Here is a 23,815-nt window from a genome sequence, read left to right as displayed (position 1 = left end):
AGCAGGAATTTATAGACAGTAGTAGAAAGAGACTTATCTGGACTTAGTAACTCCTTTCATATGAGAGGCAAGAAGCATGGGAAAATGGGGAGCATGCTGACTTACTGAGCACTTCTGTGCCAGTGTTTGCCGAATACTTCAGAGAAAACTGTGGTTCAGAAAGCTTCATTTTTTGTACAGATCAATCTAAAAAATGAGTATAGCTGTGTTTGCAGTATTTGACCAAGTTTTAAGTGGCACATACCATGTGCGTTAGATGTCATACAACTTCCCTAAGTTCTGATTTGCTAGAAGGGCTCTCAACCTTCAGTAGCTGGTTGTACTCGTGGCTTAGATTTATTACAGCAAAGGATACCGAGCAAAAGCAGCAGGAAAGATCTGTATCCTCCAGAGAGGTCCAGTATGCGCTTCCTGGTCCTTCCTGTTCCAAGGCCGCACAGGACATGTTTTCTCTTTGGCAGTGAACTACAGACTACAGGGATGTGTGTGTAATGTCTCTGCTCAGGGAAGCCTACTCTATTCTCAGGGTCTGAGGCTTTTGTGTGGGTGGCTGGTGTCATGTAGGCACATCCTGCTAGCAACTAGTCATGGCAACTGCAACTCGGGTCCCTCAACAGTGAAACCAGGTGCACATCATCAGTGTTGAAGTTTGTGCAAAGCAAGCCTCTCTTAGCTTCTTGCTAAACTGGCATAATTCATTTCTCCAGGTGTACATAACAAAAACATCAATCACCAACATAAAGAACACTCCCAAGGGCCACATTCCCAGGGGTTGGTCAACAGTCAGTCAGTCATGCTTCTCTTGGAGACATGCAAATAATACAAGAGGTGCTGTGTTACCTCTTTCCTCATATCAGTGGTGATGCGTTCTGTGTCATAATCTTTGGATTAGATTATGTATTTACAACAGTTTTTAAATTCCTGTTTTATAGAACTCAGTTCAGTTCATAGAAATGAATAAAAAAAGTTCCTGCTTTCAAGAAGCTCATAGTATAGCGTGGGACATGTGATAACAGAAGAAAATAAATAGTATTGGTGTGGACAAGGCAGTGATTAAATGTCATGAGTTCCTTAATAAGAGAATCTTTCTGGAAAAAGTGCCATCTAACTGAGTAAAATCTGCTATCTTTAGAGTCACCATATTTACTTCACACATAAATGGGTTTTCTACAATAAGTTTCATTAAAAGCAATTATTTATTCACCAAGTATTCATTAAATGTTTAATGTACTAGACACACTGCTAAGTTCTTGCAATACCATAGTGAGCAAGACAAAATCCATGTCCTTATGGGGGTTTAATGTCGAGTCATTTTGCTTTATTGAAAGTAGGTAGAAGTAAGATCATCTTTTCTATATATTGTGAAACAGGTAAAATAATTTTCTAGTTTTTACTAGTAGTGCTGGTCGTGAATTCTTCAGGAAGATTTTGGATTAGAATAATCAAGGGGAAGGGAAAATCTACCTTTATTTCCTTACCATTCAGTAAAAATATCTCAAGAAAGGTCAAATTTATTAAGTTGAGATTTTCTACATTTTTTTAATCAAACGTGAGAACATGTACCAAAAAGACCGGTATTTGTTCATGTCTATGTCATCATCGATCACTGTCCTTTTCCTCCAATAGCGGAGGGAGAACTGTACACCTTTGGAGAACCTGAGTATGGGAAGTTAGGTCTTCCCGAAAAGCTGCTGATCAATCACAAAGTGCCCCAGCTGGTGCCTGGAATTCCTCAGAAGGTGATCCAAGTAGCTTGTGGTGGAGGGCACACAGTTGCGCTCACAGGTATGTGTGCGGCTCCATTCCCTGCTTTCTTTGGTAGCTAATGAAAAAAGCTTTTTTTACATTCATTTATTTTTATTGTGGTAGGAACACTTAACATCTGATCCATCCTCTTAACAGATTTTTAAGTTTACAATACAGTATTGTTATCTATAGGCACAATGTTGTATGGCAGGTTTCTAGAACTTTTACCTTTGCAGAGCTGAAACCTTATACCCATTCATTAGCAGCTCCCCTCTCCCCCTACCCCAGCCCCTGGCAACCACCATTCAAGTCTCTGCTTCGATGAGTTTGACTGTTTTAGATACTTCATGTAAGTTGGCTTTGCATCTTTTTCCATTAAGAACCCCACCTTTTGTTCCTATAGTTAATAAGCATTTCTGGCCTGTGGAAGAAATTTTTAAGTAGAAAAAAATGAATCTTGTTGAATTATTTTTGCTAACATAATTGACATTTTCATGATCTTAACACGTTTAATGGCAGCACATAAGGTTTTTTAGCTCATTTTCAAGAACAAATTGTTTTCCTCATATATATGTATTCCATATTTATTTAAAATTGACATTTTTTCTGAAATATCTTATTTTGGAGAAGCTCCCTGCTAATACTGTTTTCTGCTTGTCATTGATAATTCTTTTTGATATTCACAATGTCTAACTTGGTGATTTCTTTGTGATTTTTATGTTCTGTTATAGTAATTCATTAAAGTGTTAAGATTTTAAATTACAGATAATAAAAAAAGTTAGAACTTTAATAGTAATGTCACTTTTGGCTTCTGAACTTTGTATTTGGTATGACATGTGACTTCTCAGGATTCTAGTCAGGATAATTAAAATAGACTTACTACTTGTTAATATGCTTACTAAATTGATGCTCCCAAATTTGTTCAGCATTAGATTTATTTTAGATGAGTAGTATAGAGGTAATGCAGTTAGATAGTGAATGGTTATGATATATTTTGGTCAAAAAGAAATAAACAGTTTCTGAAGTCACCACTTAATCTTCAGTAACCCAAAGCTAGAAGTGTTCTAGACAAATTTTAAGTAATATCCAGTTCTCAGATGATAATGCTTAAATGTTGCAAGGTGATTAAGCAATATTTTATCTTTAGATGTTCCTCTCTTACATCGCTTTTCCTTGACTTCCTATTCTAGTCCCAGTCATGTGTATAAAGCTGTGGTTTCCCAGAATTACAATTTCCAGATGGAATCTTTTCAAAGTGAGAAATAATTTTTTTCCAGGCCTCAACTCTAAATTTGGAAATAATTCTGAGGTTTAAGTTTTTTTTAAAACTTCTTCTGATAAAGTGAATTTTCATATAATTTCTAAAAGATTTATGTTAGGAATTAAACTTCAAAATTAATCTTTATAAATTATCTGAAAATTTATTCTATAGGCAGAAATGCTACTTATTCTTCATGTGTTATGTTATTTTATATGCTAAGGCAGGGGCCAGGGAGAGTCGTGTGTCTAAAGGACGCTTTCATCACCACTCGTTTATCCTATTTTTGTGCTTTTCCATTTCTCAAGACTATGTGAGCTAATATTTACTGTTATTGGAGTTCCTTTGGAATCACTTCAAAAATATTAATATAATATAGTATGGATAAACAACAAGGTCCTACTGTATAGCACAGGGAACTATATTCAGTATCCTGTGACAAACCATAATGGAAAAGAATATGAAAAAGAATATATATATGTATAACTGAGTCACTTTGCTATACAGAGGAAAATAACATAACATTGTCAATCAACTATACTTCAATAAAATTTTTAAAAAAATTTAATATAGAGGAAAGACTTTTCCCCTCCTTTGATTATTATTGCATTTCCTAGTAAATGAGCTTTACCTGTGAATAAATCTAGCATGTCTGATGTAAGTTTTCATTCTCATGCTAATTCTCCTCTGAAATTGTTTTCTAAAATAGGTTATTCCATTAAATTACTGTTAATAAGTAAGGACGACTTCTGTGGGAAACACTATTCGTTTAGTTAGGGCAGTGAAAGGAATTAGCTTAATGACAATTGATGCTTTTTAACAAACTGAGTGGTAATTATAGGGACTTTTTAGGTAGTAGTTCACCGACTTTTGTGTCTTTAGCAATTCCTTCTATGGTTATATGTAAAAGATAAAATCAGGCCCGTGCCATTATTGTTACAATTGTGTACCTTGTCATTTTTCTCTTCCTTTATCACTGAGGAATGTATACGTAAGTATTAGGTATTCTTATATGAGTATTTCTTTGAGAGGCCCTTAACCCTCATTATAAAAGGTGGAATAGCACTGTTTTTCTAGATATAATGGTGACAGTGCCTGTACCTCTGAAATCCTTTTCTTGTGTTTGCCCCTCCCCTTTCAGAGAAGGCCGTGTACACCTTTGGGCTGGGACAGTTTGGTCAACTGGGTCTTGGCACTTTTATTTTTGAAACTTCAGAACCCAAAGCCGTTGAGAATATTAAGGATCAGAAAATAAGTTATGTTTGCTGTGGAGAAAACCACACAGCTTTGATAACAGGTACAGATCAGAATTTCTGTTAATATACTTATGGAACTGGGTATATTTTATTACAAAATAAATACTGTATGGAATGAAAGTATCTAACTTAAGCAAAGGAAATAATAACTGAGAAAATGGAATTCTTTGTTTAATATGCCAACGTGTAAAGTTGTAAACTCCTTTTTCATATCTTAGTTTAATTTAAAATCAGTGTAAATGATCCAAAGGTTTAGAGCCTCAAAATGTGTCAATGCTATCAGAGGTAAGACCATAGCATTATACTGTGGCAGAAGTATAAAAAGTAAAAAGCTGGAATCTTTTTGAAATTGTATCAATTTGAAGGCTCTGAACTCTGCTCAGACCAAAGGGAAAAGTCTCGTAAGAAAGAACTTATTTAAAAATATTCTCCCTCTTCAGTCTGACAGCTACATTCAGGCTGAGTAAATTCTTACGATGCTTCTGCCACTGGGAGGCGTTTTCAGGAGTAACACCTTCATACTTTCTCCACAGTGGTAGACAGAAAGGTACCCCAAAGACTATTAATTAAATGAATACCTGGGTCCTCTAGCTCTTCTGCTCTGTAGTTTCCCCTTTATCTGGGGAGATGGTGCTATGGGTCTACTTCTCAACCTCAGAAACTAGGTGCTGCCAATGTAGGACTCAATAAAGGTACTTCCCTAAAATGACTGACTCACCTATAGATAATTAATATGGAGTTGGAGGAATCAGGCTCCCTGACTTCAGACTATACTACAAAGCTACAGTAATCTAGACAGTATAGTACTGACACAAAAATAGAAATATAGATCAATGGGACAGTATAGAAAGCCCAGAGATAAACCCACGCACATATGGTCACCTTATCTTTGATAAAGGAGGCAAGAATATACAGTGGAGAAAAGACAGCCCCTTCAATAAGTGGTGCTGGGAAAACTGGACAGGTACATGTAAAAGTATGAAATTAGAACACTCCCTAACACCACACACAAAAATAAACTCAAAATGGATTAAAGACCTAAATGTAAGGCCAGACACTATCAAACTCTTAGAGGCAGAACACTCTATGACATTAATCACAGCAAGATCCTTTTTGACCCACCTCCTAGAGAAATGGAAATAAAAACAAAAATAAACAAATGGGACCTAATGAAACTTAAAAGCTTTTGCACAGCAAAGGAAACCATAAACTAGAGCAAAAGACAACCCTCAGAATGGGAGAAAATATTTGCAAATGAAGCAACTGACAAAGGATTAATCTCCAAAATTTACAAGCAGCTCATGCAGCTCAATAACTAAAAAACAAACAACCCAATCCAAAAATGGGCAGGCGACCTAAATAGACATTTCTCCAAAGAAGATATCCAGATTGCCAACAAATACATGAAAGAATGCTCAACATCATTAATCATTAGAGAAATGCCAATCAAAACTACAATGAGATACTGTCTCACGCCGGTCAGAATGGCCATCATCAAAAAATCTAGAAACAATAAATGCTGGAGAGGGTGTGGAGAAAAGGAAACCCTCTTGTACTGTTGGTAGGAATGTAAATTGATGCAGCCACTATGGAGAACAGTATGAAGGTTCCTTAAAAATCTAATAGAATTACCATACGACCCAGCAATCCCACTACTGGGCATATACCCTGAGAAAACCATAATTCAAAAAGAGTCATGTACCAAAATGTTCATTGCAGCTGTGTTTACAATAGCCAGGACATAGAAGCAACCTAAGTGTCCATCAACAGACAAATGGATAAAGAAGATGTGGCACATATATACAGTGGAATATTACTCAGCCATAAAAAGAAACGAAATTGAGTTATTTGTAGTGAGGTGGATGGACCTAGAGTCTGTCATACAGAGTGAAGTCAGAAAGAGAAAAACAAATACCGTATGCTAACACATATATATGGAATCTAAGGAAAAAAAAAAGGTCATGAAGAACCTAGGGGTAAGATGGGAATAAAAACACAGACCTACTAGAGAATGGACTTGAGGATATGGGGAGAGGGAAGGGTAAGCTGTGACAAAGTGAGAGAGTGGCATGGACATATATACACTACCAAACGTAAAATAGGTAGCTAGTGGGAAGCAGCCACATAGCACAGGGAGATCAGCTCGGTGGTTTGTGACCCCTTAGAGGGGTGGGATAGGGAGGGTGGGAGGGAGGGAGACACAAGAGGGAAGAGATATGGGAACATATGTATATGTATAACTGATTCACTTTCTTATAAAGCAGAAACTAACACACCATTGTAAAGCAATTATACTCCAATAAAGATGTTAAAAAAGAAATGAGCGTAAAGCTTCACAAATACATCAATAAATTAAAACTATTGACACATTAAATGGAAATATGTAATTTGAGAAGAATAAAAATTAAGTGAAATATATTTCATTTGAATTACAAAAAAATATATATTTTCCATAATTTTAATTACTTTGGAATAAAAGACTCTGTAATTTCTCTATTTGTAGCTCATCATTTCTATCTAAAAAGTAAAGCATTAAAAAGTCATAAATCATATAGTATTTTGAAATAATCGGGATACTGGTATTTCTGCATTTTCCCCTTCTTTTGCAAGTTTCTGCTACGATGAACCTCATCTAATGGTATATGCTTAGGGGAACTAGCACTCAGCAAATACAAGGTATTACCAAGTACTGTCCCTTCTTCCCCAAAGAACTTTGCAGAGAGAACTATCTGCCCATTTTCAAGTATCAGTGTTCTTATTAATGTTGCATGAAATTTAACTATATAGAATGTAAAGAATTACTGTTCATTCACAATCCCAGAAGAGTTGTTGATATGTATGCCTTACTGCAAGTCTTAAGCTCAGTTTCTCTGTCTTTACTGCCATTTTCCATCAACTCTAAATTGTCACTGATCGTAAATACACATTTTTTATGGATCATTTAACATACAATTAGGTTATTTGGTTAAACTTTCATAATACCTTTCCTCCTGATGAAAGAAGTTATAGCACAAATAATTGAACATTATTTGACTTTTTTGCTCATGAATCCTCCCCAGGGACAGGTGTTATGAATTTTTTCTTTGTCCAGGACTAATGAGAGATATGTAGTGAGTTTTCTGTAAGTTCTTGCCAGTTCCCCATTATAGCCAGTGGCTCATGTTTTAAAAAGCTCTCTGAGGTTGGAAGTGTGATCAGGCAGCTTGATCAGAGTTTATTTTTTCTGGCTAAAGATAATCAGGTTTAAAAAAAAAAAAACCTTAACATTTTGAATAAGAATATCAGGGTCAAAAAAAGGAGGAGGAAAGCAAAAAGATGATAAGGAGTATATATAAAGAAAGGAAATAAATACCTAATAGTAAGCATTATAACAATCTAAATTTAGAATCTAAATGCTGGTTATTGCTTATTTATAGGGAATCTATTTGTTTTTAATAATTTTTGAACTTTCCACTTTAGTGAATTTTGTTATTATTTCTAATTATTTTTTCAGGCAGTTCTCGTGGCTTTTCTTACTATACAATTACTTTGCCATCCTAAAGTACAAGTCCCCATATATGATCTTGTCATTTCCCAGCTTAAAACCATTCATTTAGCTTATTACTGTTCTTAATATAGAGTTCAAAAATGCTTAATATGAGCTAATAAGATCCTCTTTCGTGTGATTACTTCTTCCCTCTTCAGGCTCATCTCATACCACTCTCACCTTTGTGCTCCAGACACATTGGTTGCCTTTTGGCTTCTTGACTGGGCTGTGTTTTCTCTTGATTCATAGCCTTTGTATGTACTGCTGGCCTCTGCCTGGAAGATTTTTTGCTCCCTTCTTCTTGTAACTAAACCCTAATCCTTTCAGCTTCAGTTTAAAAGCCTTTCCTAATCTCCAGACTGGAGGGAGAGCCCCTCCTCTGCACCTATACTGGCACCCTTTCCTTTCCTTCTGCTTCCATGGCACTTGCCTCACTTGAGATGGAGAGTATGAAAGAAAGGCTTGAGGAGTGAATGTACAGAATACCTGCTATGGCAGTGGGCAAAACGATTAACTGGAGAGAAGGGACAAAATTACTCATCATCATCTTGGCCCAGCTATATAGGGGACCCCAGTATTGATATAGGGACCAGCAGCTTGGTTGGTTTATGGCATTTCCTTCAGCAGCTTTCCACAACCCTGAAGCAGAAGTAAAAGAGACAGTTGGATTGATCAAAACTAGTGGTGATTTTGTCTCCACAGGGGACACATGGCAATGTCTGGAGATGGTTTTGATTGTCACAACTGCAGAGGCAGTGTATTCTATGGGCATTTAGTAGGTAGAAGCCAAGGATGCTGCTAAACATCCCACGATGCACAGGACAGACCCATACAACCAAGAATTATCTGGCCTCAAATGTCTGTAGTGCCGAGGTTGAAAAACCCTGACCTAATCAGTGACCTGAGGAAAAAAGAAAATAGATTGTATTGGGATGTAGGAGGTCAGAATACAAAAATCTCCTTCTTGAGATGATGGTGTGTATCACAAGATCTTATGCTGGGTTGCTGCTGCTCCACACAGCACCTCACACACCTGGGTCTCAACTTCACAAGCCACCAAGAGCTTAGTGATTTATTCTCGGGGTATCTATTGCCTCATGTTATGTGTGGACAACAGAAACCATAGAGAGTGTGGAAACATCAGTGGAGCAGAGTAAATTTAATGGAGAATATGAGGGGAAAATTGCAATGTAAGTTAATGTATTTGTCTATTTACAAATAGATCCATGAAAGTAACACTTTTATAATTCTCTCTTTTTTTCATTTTAGATTTAGGCCTTATGTATACTTTTGGAGACAGTCGACATGGAAAATTAGGACTTGGACTGGAGAGTTTTGCCAATCAGTTCGTTCCTACTTTGTGTTCTAATTTTTTGAAGTTTATAGTACAGTTGGTAAGGACATCACATTTCCCTGTTTACATGTTCATATTCCTATATTTGAGTCTTTCAGTATTTCATAGAAAATAAGTACTTTTCTGTTTATATGAAATATCATAGCTATATCTAGTAAATATACTTGTGTCCTAAAGGCCAAATGTCAGACATCACGGCACTCTGAAAATCTGTCCCTTTTCTAATGTTCCTCCTCTAACATCTTCCTTTCTGCCCTAATCTTGACTCTTCTACTTCATTTTCATATGTCTCTTGAGAGCCAAGACTGTGCCATGCCTGGAAGCTTTGTGTTTCCTGTAGCTCCCAGCAGAGTGCCTCACTCACAGTGGTCATCTGTAAATATTTGCTGGATTAGATATCACTAGGACTCTCAAATCCTGCACAAGAAAAATATCTGATAATAAATGAAGCGTTTTGAAATTATATTTAATTGGTTAAGTGTTATTTGGATAAGGTGTTGTTTCAGTGACATCTCCATCAGGCACTGTATCTCTGTTGTTTCTAACACTTTTGCCAATTAAGAACTATAGACTTGAAAATTTTGTTTACTCAGTGATGATAATATTACTTGGAATTTGTTCTCCAAAGGCTCAGAGCCTCGTACTATGGAACACTTCCATTCCTTGATTTGACACCTGTTTAATGAATGCCTGCTTGGTACAAGATACTGGACTGAGGATGAGGAATACAGAGCATGCAGTGATGAACACAGTGACCAGATTTTCATTGACTAAGCTTATAATCTTATGGGGAAGATGGTTTCTGTTTTGTTTTGTTTTGTTTTGTTTTTTGTTTTTTGCGGTACGCGGGCCTCTCACTGTTGTGGCCTCTCCCGTTGCAGAGTACAGGCTCCGGACACACAGGCTCGGCGGCCATGGCTCACAGGCCCAGGCGCTCCGCGGCATGTGGGACCTTCCCAGACCGGGGCATGAACCCGTGTCCCCTGCATCGGCAGGCAGACTCTCAACCACTGCGCCACCAGGGAAGCCCGGGAAGATGGTTTTTAAAAGGTGCTATACAGAAAACATATCAATTTTAACTTTGAACATACGAAGGGAAAGGTTCAGAGTATGCTCTTCTATGTCATGTAGAACACTATGAAGACACCAGAAGTCTGTGTATTGCAAACACAATGTTTTTTAAAGCATTTTATTGAAAATCAGTTATTTCTCAAAATCGTTTGGATGTTGATTTCCTTTTTCATTGTTCTATCATTGTGCATGCTTGCGTTTTGCTCTCAGGACTTTTAAGCATTAAACTTAAAAAATCTTCATGTATAAAGACATAATTATCCCAAGAGACTGATTTATTCTTGGGTCCCTTCTTTCCAAGTAGAACTTGTCTGAGTAATTTTTTCGAGTTGTTAGTGTTGCTCCAAGATTAAAATAGCATTTTCTAACTTGTAAAGAGAAATATAATGTGCCAAATAGGTTTTTTTCTCTATACTGTATATTCAGTTGAAAGTAAAATGGTATGTTAAACTTGTTCTAGTTTTCAATAATAGTGTTTAAAGAATATATATTGTAAGGGCTTCCCTGGTGGTGCAGTGGTTAAGAATCTGCCTGCCAATGCAGGGGACACAGGTTCGAGCCCTGGTCCAGGAAGATCCCACATGCTGTGGAGCAGCTAAGCCCATACGCCACAACTACTGAGACTGTGCTCTAGAGCCCATGAGCCACAACTACTGAGCCTGCGTGCCACAACTACTGAAGCCTGTGCACCTAGAGCCCGTGCTCCACAACAAGAGAAGCCACCACAATGGGAAGACCACGCACTGCAATGAAGACTAGCCCCCACTCACCGCAACTAGAGAAAGCCCGTGTGCAGCAATGAAGACCCAATGCAGCCAAAAATAAATAAATAAATTTTTTTAAAAAAGAATATATTGTAATTCGTGTGTGTGTGTGTGTGTGTGTGTGTGTGTGTGTGTTTGTAGAGAGAGAGAGAGATTTCAGTCAGTCAGTCTAGGAAGTCTACCGCTAAGTTAATGTTTTGTAGCTGAAAACTGTTAAAGACCCATTTGTGGGGCTTCCCTGGTGGCGCTGTGGTTGAGAATCAGCCTGCCAATGCAGAGGACACGGGTTTGAGCCCTGGTCCGGGAAGATCCCACATGCCACGGAGCAACTAAGCCCATGCACCATGACTGAGCCTGTGCTCTAGAGCCCACGTGACACAACTACTGAAGCCTGCGTGCCTAGAGCCGGTGCTCTGCAACAAGAGAAGCCACCGCAACGAGAAGCCTGTGCACCGCAACAAAGAGTAGCCCCCGCTCGCCACAACTAGAGAGAAGCCGGCACACAGCAACGAAGACCCAACGCAGCCAAAAATAAAAATAAATTAAAAAACAAAACAAACCCATTTGTGTTTGAAGCCAGTGTCAATTAATTTATCTGTGAATTTATGCTGCAGGTTGCTTGCGGTGGATGTCACATGCTAGTTTTTGCCACTCCACGACTTGATGGGGCAGAAGACGTTGAGTTAGATGAAATAAATGATTGTTGCTTACCTTCAGCTACATCTCTGCCCATCAGTGATCTGACTTCAGGAAACGTACTGCAGAGATCTTTATCAGCACGTGTGCGGCGAAGAGAGAGGGTACAGTTGTGGCCTATTCTATATAATAATGTTGTCTAGCACTGTAAAGAAAACAAATTTTTTTTCTTTTTAAACCAAAGAAGGGTCTTCTTAGGTAAATTTACTAAATAAAATGATTAGAATTGAGGGCTTACAAACTTTTAAAGCAAACTCAGAATTAAACTGGTAAATATACAAACTAGAAAATTGAAATGATCGTGGATAACCTTTGCTTGTAGACAGTGGTACTTCCCGCTATCTTATCACCTCAGAAAGAATGCTAAGTTGTTTTCTCAACCATCTGTGGATTGACTTCTACTTTGCTTTTATCTTGTAAAGCTAATACCTCATGAGCAATGAAAGGTTATATATATATTATAACTAATGAAAGGTAGAAAACAAAGAAATAAGGGCTTTATTTGAGAGAGGGAATGTTCTTTCTCAATTAAATTTAGAGATTCTCATTCTGTGCTTTAAAATTATTCAATGACACTTACATTTAAAAAAAATAAAATGCCAAATGATTTTTAGAGACATTCCTTTTTTTAAAAAATTGCTTTAAGTTCCAAAATGTATTCCTTTAGTGGTAAAAAAAAAAGTTAAGTTTCATTTTTCTTATGAAAAAGTATATATGGAAAAATTGAGAAATATCCCATAAGTATTTTGTAGTTGTTGTTGGTTTGTGTCTCCTGAGTAACTTTTTTTTTCCGGGAAGGCAGAGCAAACACACTTTTCCCCATCTTGTGAAAAACAGACTTCCAAATTGACAATTTAGAGCAACTTAGATACAGAGGCAAACAAAACAAAACATTTTTGAGCCCTTGGGGATTATTAAAAAGTGAATGTTGTAGGACGTTGGCCAACTTTGAAGTCTCTCTCTTCAATATTTTTAGCAGCCTCAGGGTGGTTTATATCAATATTAAGTATATAACATTATCTAACAGTTTATTTAACCTGTTTGTTTTAAAGGAGAAATCCCCAGACTGTATTCAAATGACAGGAACACTACCTCCAATTGCAGGGACTCTCATACCACCTGTTTGTTTTCCACCTCGTTCAGTTCCTTTCTGTATGTCTACAACTAATCTGCTAGAGAAGAGGATGCCTGATAAAGAGGGCCCTATGCTGCCAATGGAACCAGGTAACAGTTGATGCTCTGCCTGCTCTCAGAAGAAATGTACCATTTATTCCATTGTTTTCATGTTCATCTCAAGCTATTTTCTCTAACTAAATTGCTTTCTTCCTAGTTAGAGACTGACATCTCTCATGTGAACTCAAATCCAAGAATACTCTTACTAGTAGAAAGCATCTCTGGTGACCTTAAAAATCCCATGTAATGACAGCAGCATATTTTTATAAAGCAGTGTATAACATATATATCACCTTCTCTTACATTATCTTCTTTAAACCCAGAAGCAACTCCATGAACTAGGTGGGAGTTATATTCTTCATTTTTGTATATGAGAAAAGCAAGGCTTGAAGAGATTGAGTGACTCAGGTCACTCAGTTTTATAAGTGAACAGGATTTGAATGCAGGTCTTGTAGACCTATGTGAAGTTCTGCCCTTAGGCAATACAGCATCGTGGTTAAGAGCCTGGGATGTAGAGTCAAATTGATCTGGGATCCGATGCCAGCTTTCACATTTATTAACTATGTGACTGGCTTTGGGAAGGTTACTTAATTTCTCTACACCTCAGTTTCCATATCTTTGAAATAACTTTAATAATACCTACTTTAGAGAGTTCATGACAGTTAAATGAGATAAGGCATATAAAATACTTAGCATTGAGCCTAGCACCCCCAGAAACCTCTTCATAAATATAGGCATAGTTATTATTAACCCCACTGCCTACTAGATACAGATTTCATGTTTTAAATTGTAATTCCAGCTCTTTAGCCATTATACACCTCTTCTAAATAGTTTTGTTTACAGACATTTGTGTATCGTAGGAGTGTGTTTATGTTACTACAGGGCATGTACCCAGATGATAGGGGCAGAACAAGAAACTAGGGTAGGAAATCAGAGTAAGCAGTACGTTTGGAATTAAGAAGAAAATCTGGGCATCTGGGATTAAGAACTGTGGCACAGATAATTTTAATATCTTTGGGCTCAGGAACCTAGATAAAAGGTTGAGGTAACAAAGGATCAGGAACTCAGTCAAGAATTGTGGGCCATAGGAATGGAATGTTGTCTACATCTAAGACCTTGATAATGAGCTGGGTTTCCTACATCTCACCCACAAATTCTGTATGTTTCCTTTGGAGATAGGAATCACTGGTGCTCTTCATCCCTGTACATGGGAAAAGTAGATTCTGGCAACAGTGTGTGCAAGGAAAAGAGAAGTTTATGGTTTGGGACAAGTTGTTTCCCACTTCAAGAGATTTGAATGTGAAGATAGAACTTTGTAGCTAGAGCGAAAGGAAAAGCCATCCCATATCTTTTTGTGACTGTTTGCTAAAACCAACTTAATAAAAATATTTTGAAAGTTGTATCCAACATATAATGTGACTTTTTATAAATTATTTGCAGGCTTCAGTATTTCTCATGGAGTGAAGGAGGTCAGGGAAGACATGACTGAGGAAGTGACATTTAAGCTAAAACATAAAGGATAAAAAGTAGCCACACAAAGAGAGATGTGTATGTTACAGGCAGAGAAAATAATGTAGGTAAAGGTTTGGAAGCAGTTTATAGGAAAAGGAAAGAAGATCACTGGGCTCAGAGAGTGAGGGAAAAGGCAGGACAAGATGATGTTGGAAAAAGAGACAGCAGAAAAATATCCATGGGTTTATAGGCCATGAGAGGCCTATTTGATTTGAGTGTTTCTCTTAAGTGTAATAGAAAGTCATTAAAGGGTTTTAAATAGTGGAGTGATGTGCTCCAGTGCCATTTATATTTTAAGATGATCACTTTTGCCGGTGTGTGGATGTAGGGATGCCAGACTAGAGGTAGGAAGAATACTTAAGAGCCTTTTGCAAGAGATGATGGTGTTTGCAGATTTGAAATAGATTTTAGTCATAGAAACAACTGAACTTGCTCGTTAATGGGTCACACATAGATGTGTAGGCAGGAGGATGGTCGACTGCTTTGAGAAAAAAAAATAAAAATTGAGCTTGAGATACCTGTGAGACATCCAAGCAGAAATACCAAGCAGGCAGTTGAAAATGAAAGAATAACATTTAGAAGATAGGTGTGGACAAGAGACAGAAATTTGAAAAACGTCAACATAGAGATGGTATTGATAATCCATGGAAGTTGGTGAAATCACCTATTAGAGAGTAGAGTAGCAAGAAGAGAGGGCCCAGGATTTAGCCCTGAGAATGTCTAACACTTAGAGGGGAGGAGAGGAAGAGCCCACAAAACCACCTTCCCCAGCCTCATCAGCCAGTAAGGTAGGAGGAGGGTCATGAGGAGGGAGTAGGGTCATGAATTCAAAGTACCGCTCAAAGGTCAAGGAAAAGGAGTTCAAAGAAGCATCCATGGATTAAGCATCATGGAGATTTTTGGTGATCCTGACAAGAGCAGTTCCAGGGAGAGATCAGGACAGAAGGCAGAGTGTTAAAAGTTGAGGCATGAAGGGGAAATGAGGACGTGAAGAGGAGATAGAGTGTGTAGATAGTTCTTTTGCCTATTTTGGTCCTGAAGAGGAGCAGAGAAATGGGCTGGCAGGAGAGGGAGATGTGGAGTCAATGGGAAATACTAGAGCATGTTTGTGTGCTAATGCAGGGGTCCCCAAACCCTGGGCCACGGACTGATTCAGGTCTGCAGCCTGTTAGGAACTGGGCCTCACAGCACAGCAGGGGGTGAGCAGCAGCCGGCGGGCAAGCAAACAAGCTAGCAAAGCTTCATCTGCTGCTCCCCATCGCTCGCATTACCGCCTGAACCATCCCCCCACCCCCGGCCTGTGGAAAACCTGTCTTCCACAAAACCGGTCCCTGGTGCCAGAAAGGTTGAGGACCTTGGGGACCGCTGTGCCTAATGGACATGAGCCAGTAGTCCCAGAGAGATTGGTAGCACACGAGAGAGAGGGTATGACCAAAGGTGCAAAGCTCTTGAGAAGACAGGAGGGGCTGGCATACAGAGCAGTCTTTGTTAAGAGGAAAGACACATCCTACATTTTAACAGGAAAATGTAGGTAAATTTGTACATTTGTTGGTGAGAAGATAAAGCAGATCACCTCTGACGACTTCTATTTTCTCAGTCAAGTATAAGGCCAAGACCATGAGCTTAAATGGTATACTATCTATTTTCCAAACCTCCTTTTTCTGCCATCTCCAATCTCTCCTGCTTAGTACTTTTCTATTTTAATCTCCTTCAGGTACACTTTAGTTCCCATCTGCTCCAATGTCTTCAGAGGATACCTAATATTTTTTTTAAATAAATGTAAATTTCCCCATGTAACTCCCACCTGCTTTTCTAGCTTCATCTCTCAGCAGCCTTTTTCTTATAACCTTAATTTAGGTCTCGAGTCTGCAGGCTGTGGCCCATGGGTCAAATCTGGCCAGCAACCGGTTTTCTGGGGGTTTTTTAATGTCTTTACTGGAGTATAATTGCTTTACATTGTTTTGTTAGTTTCTGCTATATAACAAAGTGAATCAGCTCTACGTATACTAATATCCCCATATCCCCTCCCTCTTACATCTCCCTCCCACCCTCCCTATCCAACTCCTCTAGGTGGTCACAGAGCACCGAGCTGATCTCCGTATGCTATGCAGCTGCTTCCCACTAGCTATCTATTTTACATCTGGTAGTGTATATATGTCCGTGCCACTCTCTCACTTCGTCCCAGCTTACCCTTCCCCATCCCCGTGTCCTCAAGTCCATTCTCTACGTCTGCATCTTTATTCCTGTCCTGCCCCTAGGTTCTTCAGAAACTTTTTTTTTTTAGATTCCATATATATGTATTAGCATACGATATTTGTTTTTCTCTTTCTGACTTACTTCACTCTGTATGACAGCCTCTAGGTCCATCCACCTCACTACAAATAACTCAATTTCATTTCTTTATATGACTGAGTAACATTCCATTGTATATATGTGCCACGTCTTCTTTATCCATTCATCTGTCGATGGACACTTAGGTTGCTTCCATGTCCTGGCTATTGTAAATACAGCTGCAATGAGCATTGTGGTACATGACTCTGAATTATGGTTTTCTCAGGGTATATGCCCAGTAGTGGGATTGCTGGGTCGTATGGTAATTCTATTTTTAGTTTTTTAAGGAACCTCCATACTGTTTTCCATAGTGGCTGTATCAGTTTACATTCCCACCAACAGTGCGAGAGGGTTCCCTTTTCTCCACACCCTCTCCAGCATTTATTGTTTGTAGAACATTTGATAATGGCCATTCCAACCGGTGTGAGGTGATACCTCATTGTAGTTTTGATTTGCATTTCTCTAATGATTACTGATGTTGAGCATCCTTTCATGTGTTAGTTGGCAATCTGGATATCTTCTTTGGAGAAATGTCTATTTAGGTCTTCTGCCCATTTTTGGATTAGGTTGTTTCTTGTTTTGTTATCGAGCTGCATGAGCTGCTTGTAAATTTTGAAGATTAATCCTTTGTCAGTTGCTTCATTTGCAAATATTTTCTCCCATTCTGAGGGTTGTCTTTTGCTCTAGTTTATGGTTTCCTTTGCTGTGCAAAAGCTTTTAGGTTTCATTAGGTCCCATTTGTTTATTTTTGTTTTTATTTCCATTTCTCTAGGAGGTGGGTCAAAAAGGATCTTGCTGTGATGTATCTCATAGAGTGTTGTGCCTATGTTTTCCTCTAAGAGTTTTATAGTGACTGGTCTTACATTTAGGTCTTTAATTCATTTTGAGTTTATTTTTGTGTATAATTCTAGGGAGTGTTCTAAGTTCATTCTTTTACATGTACCTGTCCAGTTTTCCCAGCACCACTTACTGAAGAGGCTGTCTTTTCTCCATTGTATATTCTTGCCTCCTTTATTAAAAATAAGGTGAGCATATGTGCGTGGGTTTATCTCTGGGCTTTCTATCCTGTTCCATTGATCTATATTTCTGTTTTTGTGCCAGTACCATACTGTCTTGATTACTGTAGCTTTGTAGTATAGTCTGAAGTCCAGGAGCCTGATTCCTCCAGCAACGTTTTTCTTTCTCAAGATTCCTTTGGCTATTTGGGGTCTTTTATGTTTCCATACAAATTGTGAAATTTTTTGTTCTAGTTCTGTGAAAAATGCCAGTGGTAGTTTGATAGGGATTACATTGAATCTGTAGATTGCTTTGGGTAGTATAGTCATTTTCACAATGTTGATTCTTCCCATCCAAGAACATGGTATATCTCTCCATCTGTTGGTATCATCCTTAATTTCTTTCATCAGTGTCTTATAATTTTCTGCATATAGGTCTTTGGTCTCCCTAGGTAGGTTTATTCCTAGGTATTTTATTCTTTTTGTTGCAGTGGTAAATGGGAGTGTTTCCTTAATTTCTCTTTCAGATTGTTCATCATTAGTGTATAGGAATGCAAGAGATTTCTATGCATTAATTTTGTGTCCTGCTACTTTATGAAATTCTTTGATTAGCTCTAGTAGTTTTCTGGTAGCATCTTTGGGATTTCCTATGTATAGTGTCATGTCATCTGCAGACAGTGACAGCTTTACTTCATCTTTTCTGATTTGGATTCCTTTTATTTCTTTTTCTTCTCTGATTGCTGTGGCTAAAATTTACACAACTATGTTGTGTAATAGTGGTGAGAGTGGACCACCTTGTCTTGTTCCTGATCTTAGAGGAAATGCTTTGTTTTTCACCATTGAGAATGAGGTTGGCTGTGGGTTTGTCATATATGGCCTTTATTATGTTGAGGTAAGTTCCCTCTATGCCTACTTTCTGGAGAGTTTTTATCATAAATGGGTGTTGAATTTTGTCAAAAGCTTTTCCTGCATCTACTGAGATGATCATATGGTTTTTCTCCTTCAATTTGTTAATATGGTGTATCACATTGATTGCAAGAATCCTTGCAATCCTGGGATAAACCCCACTTGATCATGGTGTTTGATCCTTTTAATGTGCTGTTGGATTCTGTGTGCTAGTATTTTGTTGAGCATTTTTTAATCTATGTTTTATCAGTGATATTGGCCTGAGGTTTTCTTTTTTTGTGACATCTTTGTCTGGTTTTGGTATCAGAGTGATGGTGGCCTCGTAGAATGAGTTTGGGAGTGTTCCTCCCTCTGCTATATTTTGGAAGAGTTTGAGAAGGATAGGTGTTAGCTCTTCTCTAAATGTTTGATAGAATTCATCTGTGAAGCCATCTGGTCCTGGGCTTTTGTTTGTTGGAAGATTTTTAATCACAGTTTCAATTTCAGTGCTTGTCATTGGTCTGTTTATATTTTCTATTTCTTCCTGGTTCAGTCTTGGAAGGTTGTGCTTTTCTAAGAATTTGTCCATTTTTTCCAGGTTGTCAGCCACCGGTTTTTATAAAGTTTATTAGAAGCCAGTCACGCCCATTAATTTATGTATTGTCTGTGGCTACTTTCACATTTCAGTGGCAGAGTTTGCATAATCAGGACAGAGACTGTATGGCCTCAAAGCCTATAACGTTTAACATGTGGCCTTTGACAGAAAAAGGTTGCTGACCCCTGATTTTAATCAAACTGAGCTCTTCGCAGTCAGACTGAGTGGAAAGGCTGTGAAGTCAAGGCAGACTTGAGATTGACACTTGACACCAAAAGAGTCACTGAACCTTAATTTATTCATTTGTGAAATGGGGATATAACACTTAGCTCTCTTATTGTCATGACATTAACCTGACATGTATAAAAGCATATGTTCCAAGTACACAGTAAGCCTTCAACACAAGCCATTCCACAGCTTCTTTTAGCACTAGGCTTATTTTCTTCCCCATCCACCTCCATCTCTGCCTCTCAGAATTCTACTTATCCATCATTCCCTGTAACTCCTTAGTGAAACATTTCCTGATTCCCAACATTTGGATGTGCTTTCTCATTCCCCTATGTAATATGTTTTGTATTCTCTTCTAGACTATAAGTTCATTAAGATTTAGTAGTTACTTAAGTTGATATCTCCTACATAATACCTCACATGGAATAAAGACAGACTATTTGTTCATTTGAATTGAATGAATTTACAAGGGAGAGATCACTGTGGACTGGCATTTTTAGTGAAGACTTCATTAAGGAGCTCCTCTCAAATAAGTATATGTGTGCTACATGGGGGTATGGTAATTGAGAAAAATGTAAGGTCAAATAAAGCTTGTAACTTTTAATTATCTGCTTTATGATGTAATAACCTTGCAGTTTTCTATAAAAGTTTCCAGGTCCTTGTGCTAGTTTTCTGTTGCTACATAAGAAATGATCCTAAAACTTAGGTTAAAACAACAAACATTTACTATCTCACACAGTTTCTCAGGGTCGAGAATCCAGGAACAGTCTAGCTGAGTGGTTCTGGCTCAGGGTATTTCATGTAGTTGTAGTCACATTGTCAGATGGGGCTGCAGTCATCTGAAGGCTTGACTGAGTCTGGAGGATCCTCTTTCAAGCTCACTCACGTGGCCATCGGCAGGAGGCTTCACTCCCTCAGCACATGGGCTTCTCCCTGGGGATGCTCACAACATGGCTTCCAAGAAAGTGTATGTGTGTGCATGCGCGCGCGCGAGAGAGGGAGAGGGAGAGAGAACTGAGACATAAGCCACAATAGCATCACAATTATATCTGCTTTTTTTATTGGCCATACAGACCAACCTGGTAAAATGTGGAAGGGAACTCCACAGAGGTATGCATAGCAGAGGATGTGGGTTGTTGGAGACCTTTTTGGGGTCTGGCCATCACAGTGCTTGATACTTGGGTAGTATTTACCCCCAAAGGAATAATGTTTGCCTGTTCACATGAATGAAGCAATTGTTATCTCATCAGTGTCATAGTTTTTAAATTTTCAAAAAGATTTTAAAACCTGTTATCACTGTGAATGAATTCTGTTCAGTTCCCTTAATATGAGGTTTAAGGACCTTTAGTAAAATTATAACTGTACTTTTATATTACAGAATAATTTGTTTATTGTCTAGTTGTCTTTCACTTTTCTGTTGAAATCTTGTTTTCTCTTTTCTCTTTTAATCATTCAGATTATTTTCAACGTAAAATAACCAAAGGGAAAGAGACAGACAATTTTTCAGCAGAGGATTCAGAAAGCCTTGGAGAAACTACTGATGTCTTAAATATGGTAATGGTTTTCCTATTTATGTGATATAGATATAAGTTTCTCATGTATTTGTATGTGTATGTCTGTGTATATGTATGTCTACTTCCTAAGCCGTTATATACATAGAAAAGCTTTTGTTTTTGTTTTGGCTTCATTCATTATTTTAAAATCAGCTTTATTGAGGTATAGGTTACATACAGTAAAATTCATTTCAACTCTCACATTATTAGTATGCAATTGAGAGTTGATTATATGACTATATGGACTGTTTTGTGTTAATTTCATTTATATATTTTTAAAAATCAATATATAATCATATATAAATATATAATCATATGTATAAATATATAATAATATATCTAGTCTTTATTCTTTTTAGAACATATTTTTTAAAATTTATTTCAGACACATATGATGAGCCTGAATTCCAATGAAAAATCATTAAAATTATCACCAGTTCAAAAACAAAAGGTATAATATAGAGAGTTATTTTCACTATGATGGGTAAGAATACTTTAAATTATTTATATTTTTCTTGAAAGGTTTCTGGAAAGAACACAAGAAAGGTAAGCATTCACTTACTTTAGGATTTAAAAGACGGGGATACAATATATAGAGCCTCAATTTGGGCTTATTCTGTTGGTGTGTATTCTCTGTGATGCAAGAAGAGTGGCAGAATTTCCCTGCCGAAATTTGCTCTTTGGAGTCACTAACAAGTGACGATAGCCATACTTTGTTACCGTCAAGGCAAAAGATTTTTATCACAGTTCTTAAGTATTGGAAGAGGCTACTGTCTATGAGTGCCTCTCACACTTTGGTTGAGTATGACTTTGGGTGAGTTACCTTGCTGACCTTACAGGATGATATTAACATCTTTTCTAGTTCTAAAATTTTGTGAGTTTAGTTGAAATATTTGGTAATTGCTTTTACAATGTTTGGAATAGGCATTAATTTATCAAGGAATTGGTAGCATAAAAACAAGATTAAACATTTGGAAATTAGTCAGAAACTATGCGTGGGTGATAAAGAGAGACCTTTAATGAATAACAAATGAATAGCAAGAGTAAGGAATATTCTGGTTTTCACAACCCTGGAGAGATAAAGGCCTGTCCTGAAGTCATTTGCTTTTCCTGGCTTTAAGGACCAGTGATGTGAAAGGATGAAGGGTTGAAGATTAGAAAAGTAAATTAGAGAAATGTAAATTGAAGGACGAAGGCTGCAGAAAACATTTAATTTCTATTTCTAGTGCCTTTGCCACATTGTTAAAATAAAAATCCTTAAAATCAAAGTCACTGAAATCCAAGAGAATCTTGCTAAATTATAAAAATTTAGTGCCAATCCTCATTAGTCCTATCTATATTTTACTGAGAGCCATGGTGAAAGCAGCATTCTTTTTGAATATGGAAGAGCTTTTCTCCTAACACAGTTATGGAAGCTCAGTGACTGACTGATCTATTGACTTGACTATACTTCCAAGCAGACATCTTTTGTATGTCTTTCCTTCCTCTTAGACTCTGGGCTCTGCCTCTTCTGTGCTGCTTTATTGTGCTAGGCACATACATTTAGAAGTTATTTCTGGCAGCTGGGCCTCTGTCTCTCTTAGGGCTCTTGAAAGAATCATGACTTTTTAAAGAAGACACCTAGAACAAACAGAAAATGAAAGCACTTTCTTTTAAACTGACATGTATTTTATACTTCACATAGTCCTTTTAAGTGGAGGCCCTACCAAGCCTAGGTATTTTTAGTGAATAAAAAAAGATTTATTATAGTATTTTTTATGTATTATAAAATTTGTATTTTATATATTAATTTTTAACTTGTGCTGTTTTAATAATTTACTTAGCGAAAAATGACCTCTTCCTAGGCCTAGCACTCATCACAATTTATAAAACTTGATTTAGTGATGTTTTACTGTCTAGAGACCCAAATTCATTGACTATTTCAATACATTAACTTGTAGAATTTAGGTCAGCAATTTGATTTTTGCCTTATTTTGTCCAGCAGGAAATTAATTTCATATTCTTAATGTATCATCAAAATCTCAATGTTTCATTATATGTTTTTTATAAAAGTTTATAAAGTTTTTATAAAATCTTATATTTTACCTTAAGTATTTTTTTCTCATAGTGTTTTTTATGTATGCAAATTATTATAATTAAAGAATATAGTAGATAAAAGGAAGAGGGTCAAAAATTTGAGAACTCAAAGGATTTTGTTTAGAAAAGAAAAATATTAATTATTATCTAGTGTATTGATAAAAACATTTCATTTGTAGTTATGTTTGTTGTTGTTTTTTTGGGGGTTTTTTGTATTTTGGCCGCGGCATGTGGGATCGAACCTGGGCCTCTGCAGTGAAAGCTCCAAATCCTAACCACTAGGCCACCAAGGAACTTTCTCATTTATAGTTTTCATTTTAGATTTTTTTCTTCTAGAAATAAGCTATTCATTATTTCAAATTTTTTAAAATTTCATATTTTCATTTATTTTCTTTAATTTTGAGAATTTCATGGAATCAAAAGACCAATCAAAATTTGACAAAACGATAGAGAAGGTAGAAAACCATACATTTTTTAGCAATATTTTGCAAAATCAGTCTGGAAATATATTTAAGAATTGATTCAGATTAAGAAAAGGGGCAGAGAATAAATATTGATGGTACTGTGCATAATGGCAAAGTTAAGGCAGGTGGTAAATTTGAAAGTTAAACACAGATATATGTTACTAAATCAAAATTAGATGTTCCACAGACTTAGAGAGTGGCATAAATTATCCCCCCAAAGAACCCAAAATCTGAGCAAAATGTCTGATAAAACTGGGCATTTTTATTCTAGTGAAATTTATAATAATGTAGAATCTTGGCAGTATTTTATAATAGATAAGTTACCTTTGTCA

The 23,815-nt window shown here is 37.1% G+C and overlaps 1 protein-coding gene across 3 annotated transcripts in view; it reads left to right on the top strand.

Moving 5' to 3' along the window:
* Nucleotides 1-23,815, top strand: part of RPGR (retinitis pigmentosa GTPase regulator) — a 60,484-nt gene that overhangs the window by 7,657 nt on the left and 29,012 nt on the right. For all 3 annotated transcript variants that reach the window (XM_082680792.1, XM_082680794.1, XM_082680793.1), the window contains exons 6-12: nucleotides 1,627-1,785; nucleotides 4,146-4,301; nucleotides 9,056-9,180; nucleotides 11,590-11,775; nucleotides 12,724-12,895; nucleotides 20,847-20,944; nucleotides 21,466-21,489. In XM_082680792.1, coding sequence (XP_082536918.1) covers nucleotides 1,627-1,785; nucleotides 4,146-4,301; nucleotides 9,056-9,180; nucleotides 11,590-11,775; nucleotides 12,724-12,895; nucleotides 20,847-20,944; nucleotides 21,466-21,489 — 920 coding nt within the window. The remainder of the gene's footprint in view (nucleotides 1-1,626; nucleotides 1,786-4,145; nucleotides 4,302-9,055; nucleotides 9,181-11,589; nucleotides 11,776-12,723; nucleotides 12,896-20,846; nucleotides 20,945-21,465; nucleotides 21,490-23,815) is intronic.

Source organism: Grampus griseus (genome assembly GCF_964374135.1).
Source record: "Grampus griseus genome assembly, chromosome: X".
NCBI lineage: Eukaryota > Metazoa > Chordata > Mammalia > Artiodactyla > Delphinidae > Grampus > Grampus griseus.
Note: the sequence above shows the minus strand (reverse complement) of the source record. Positions and strands in the feature narration are given on the sequence as shown.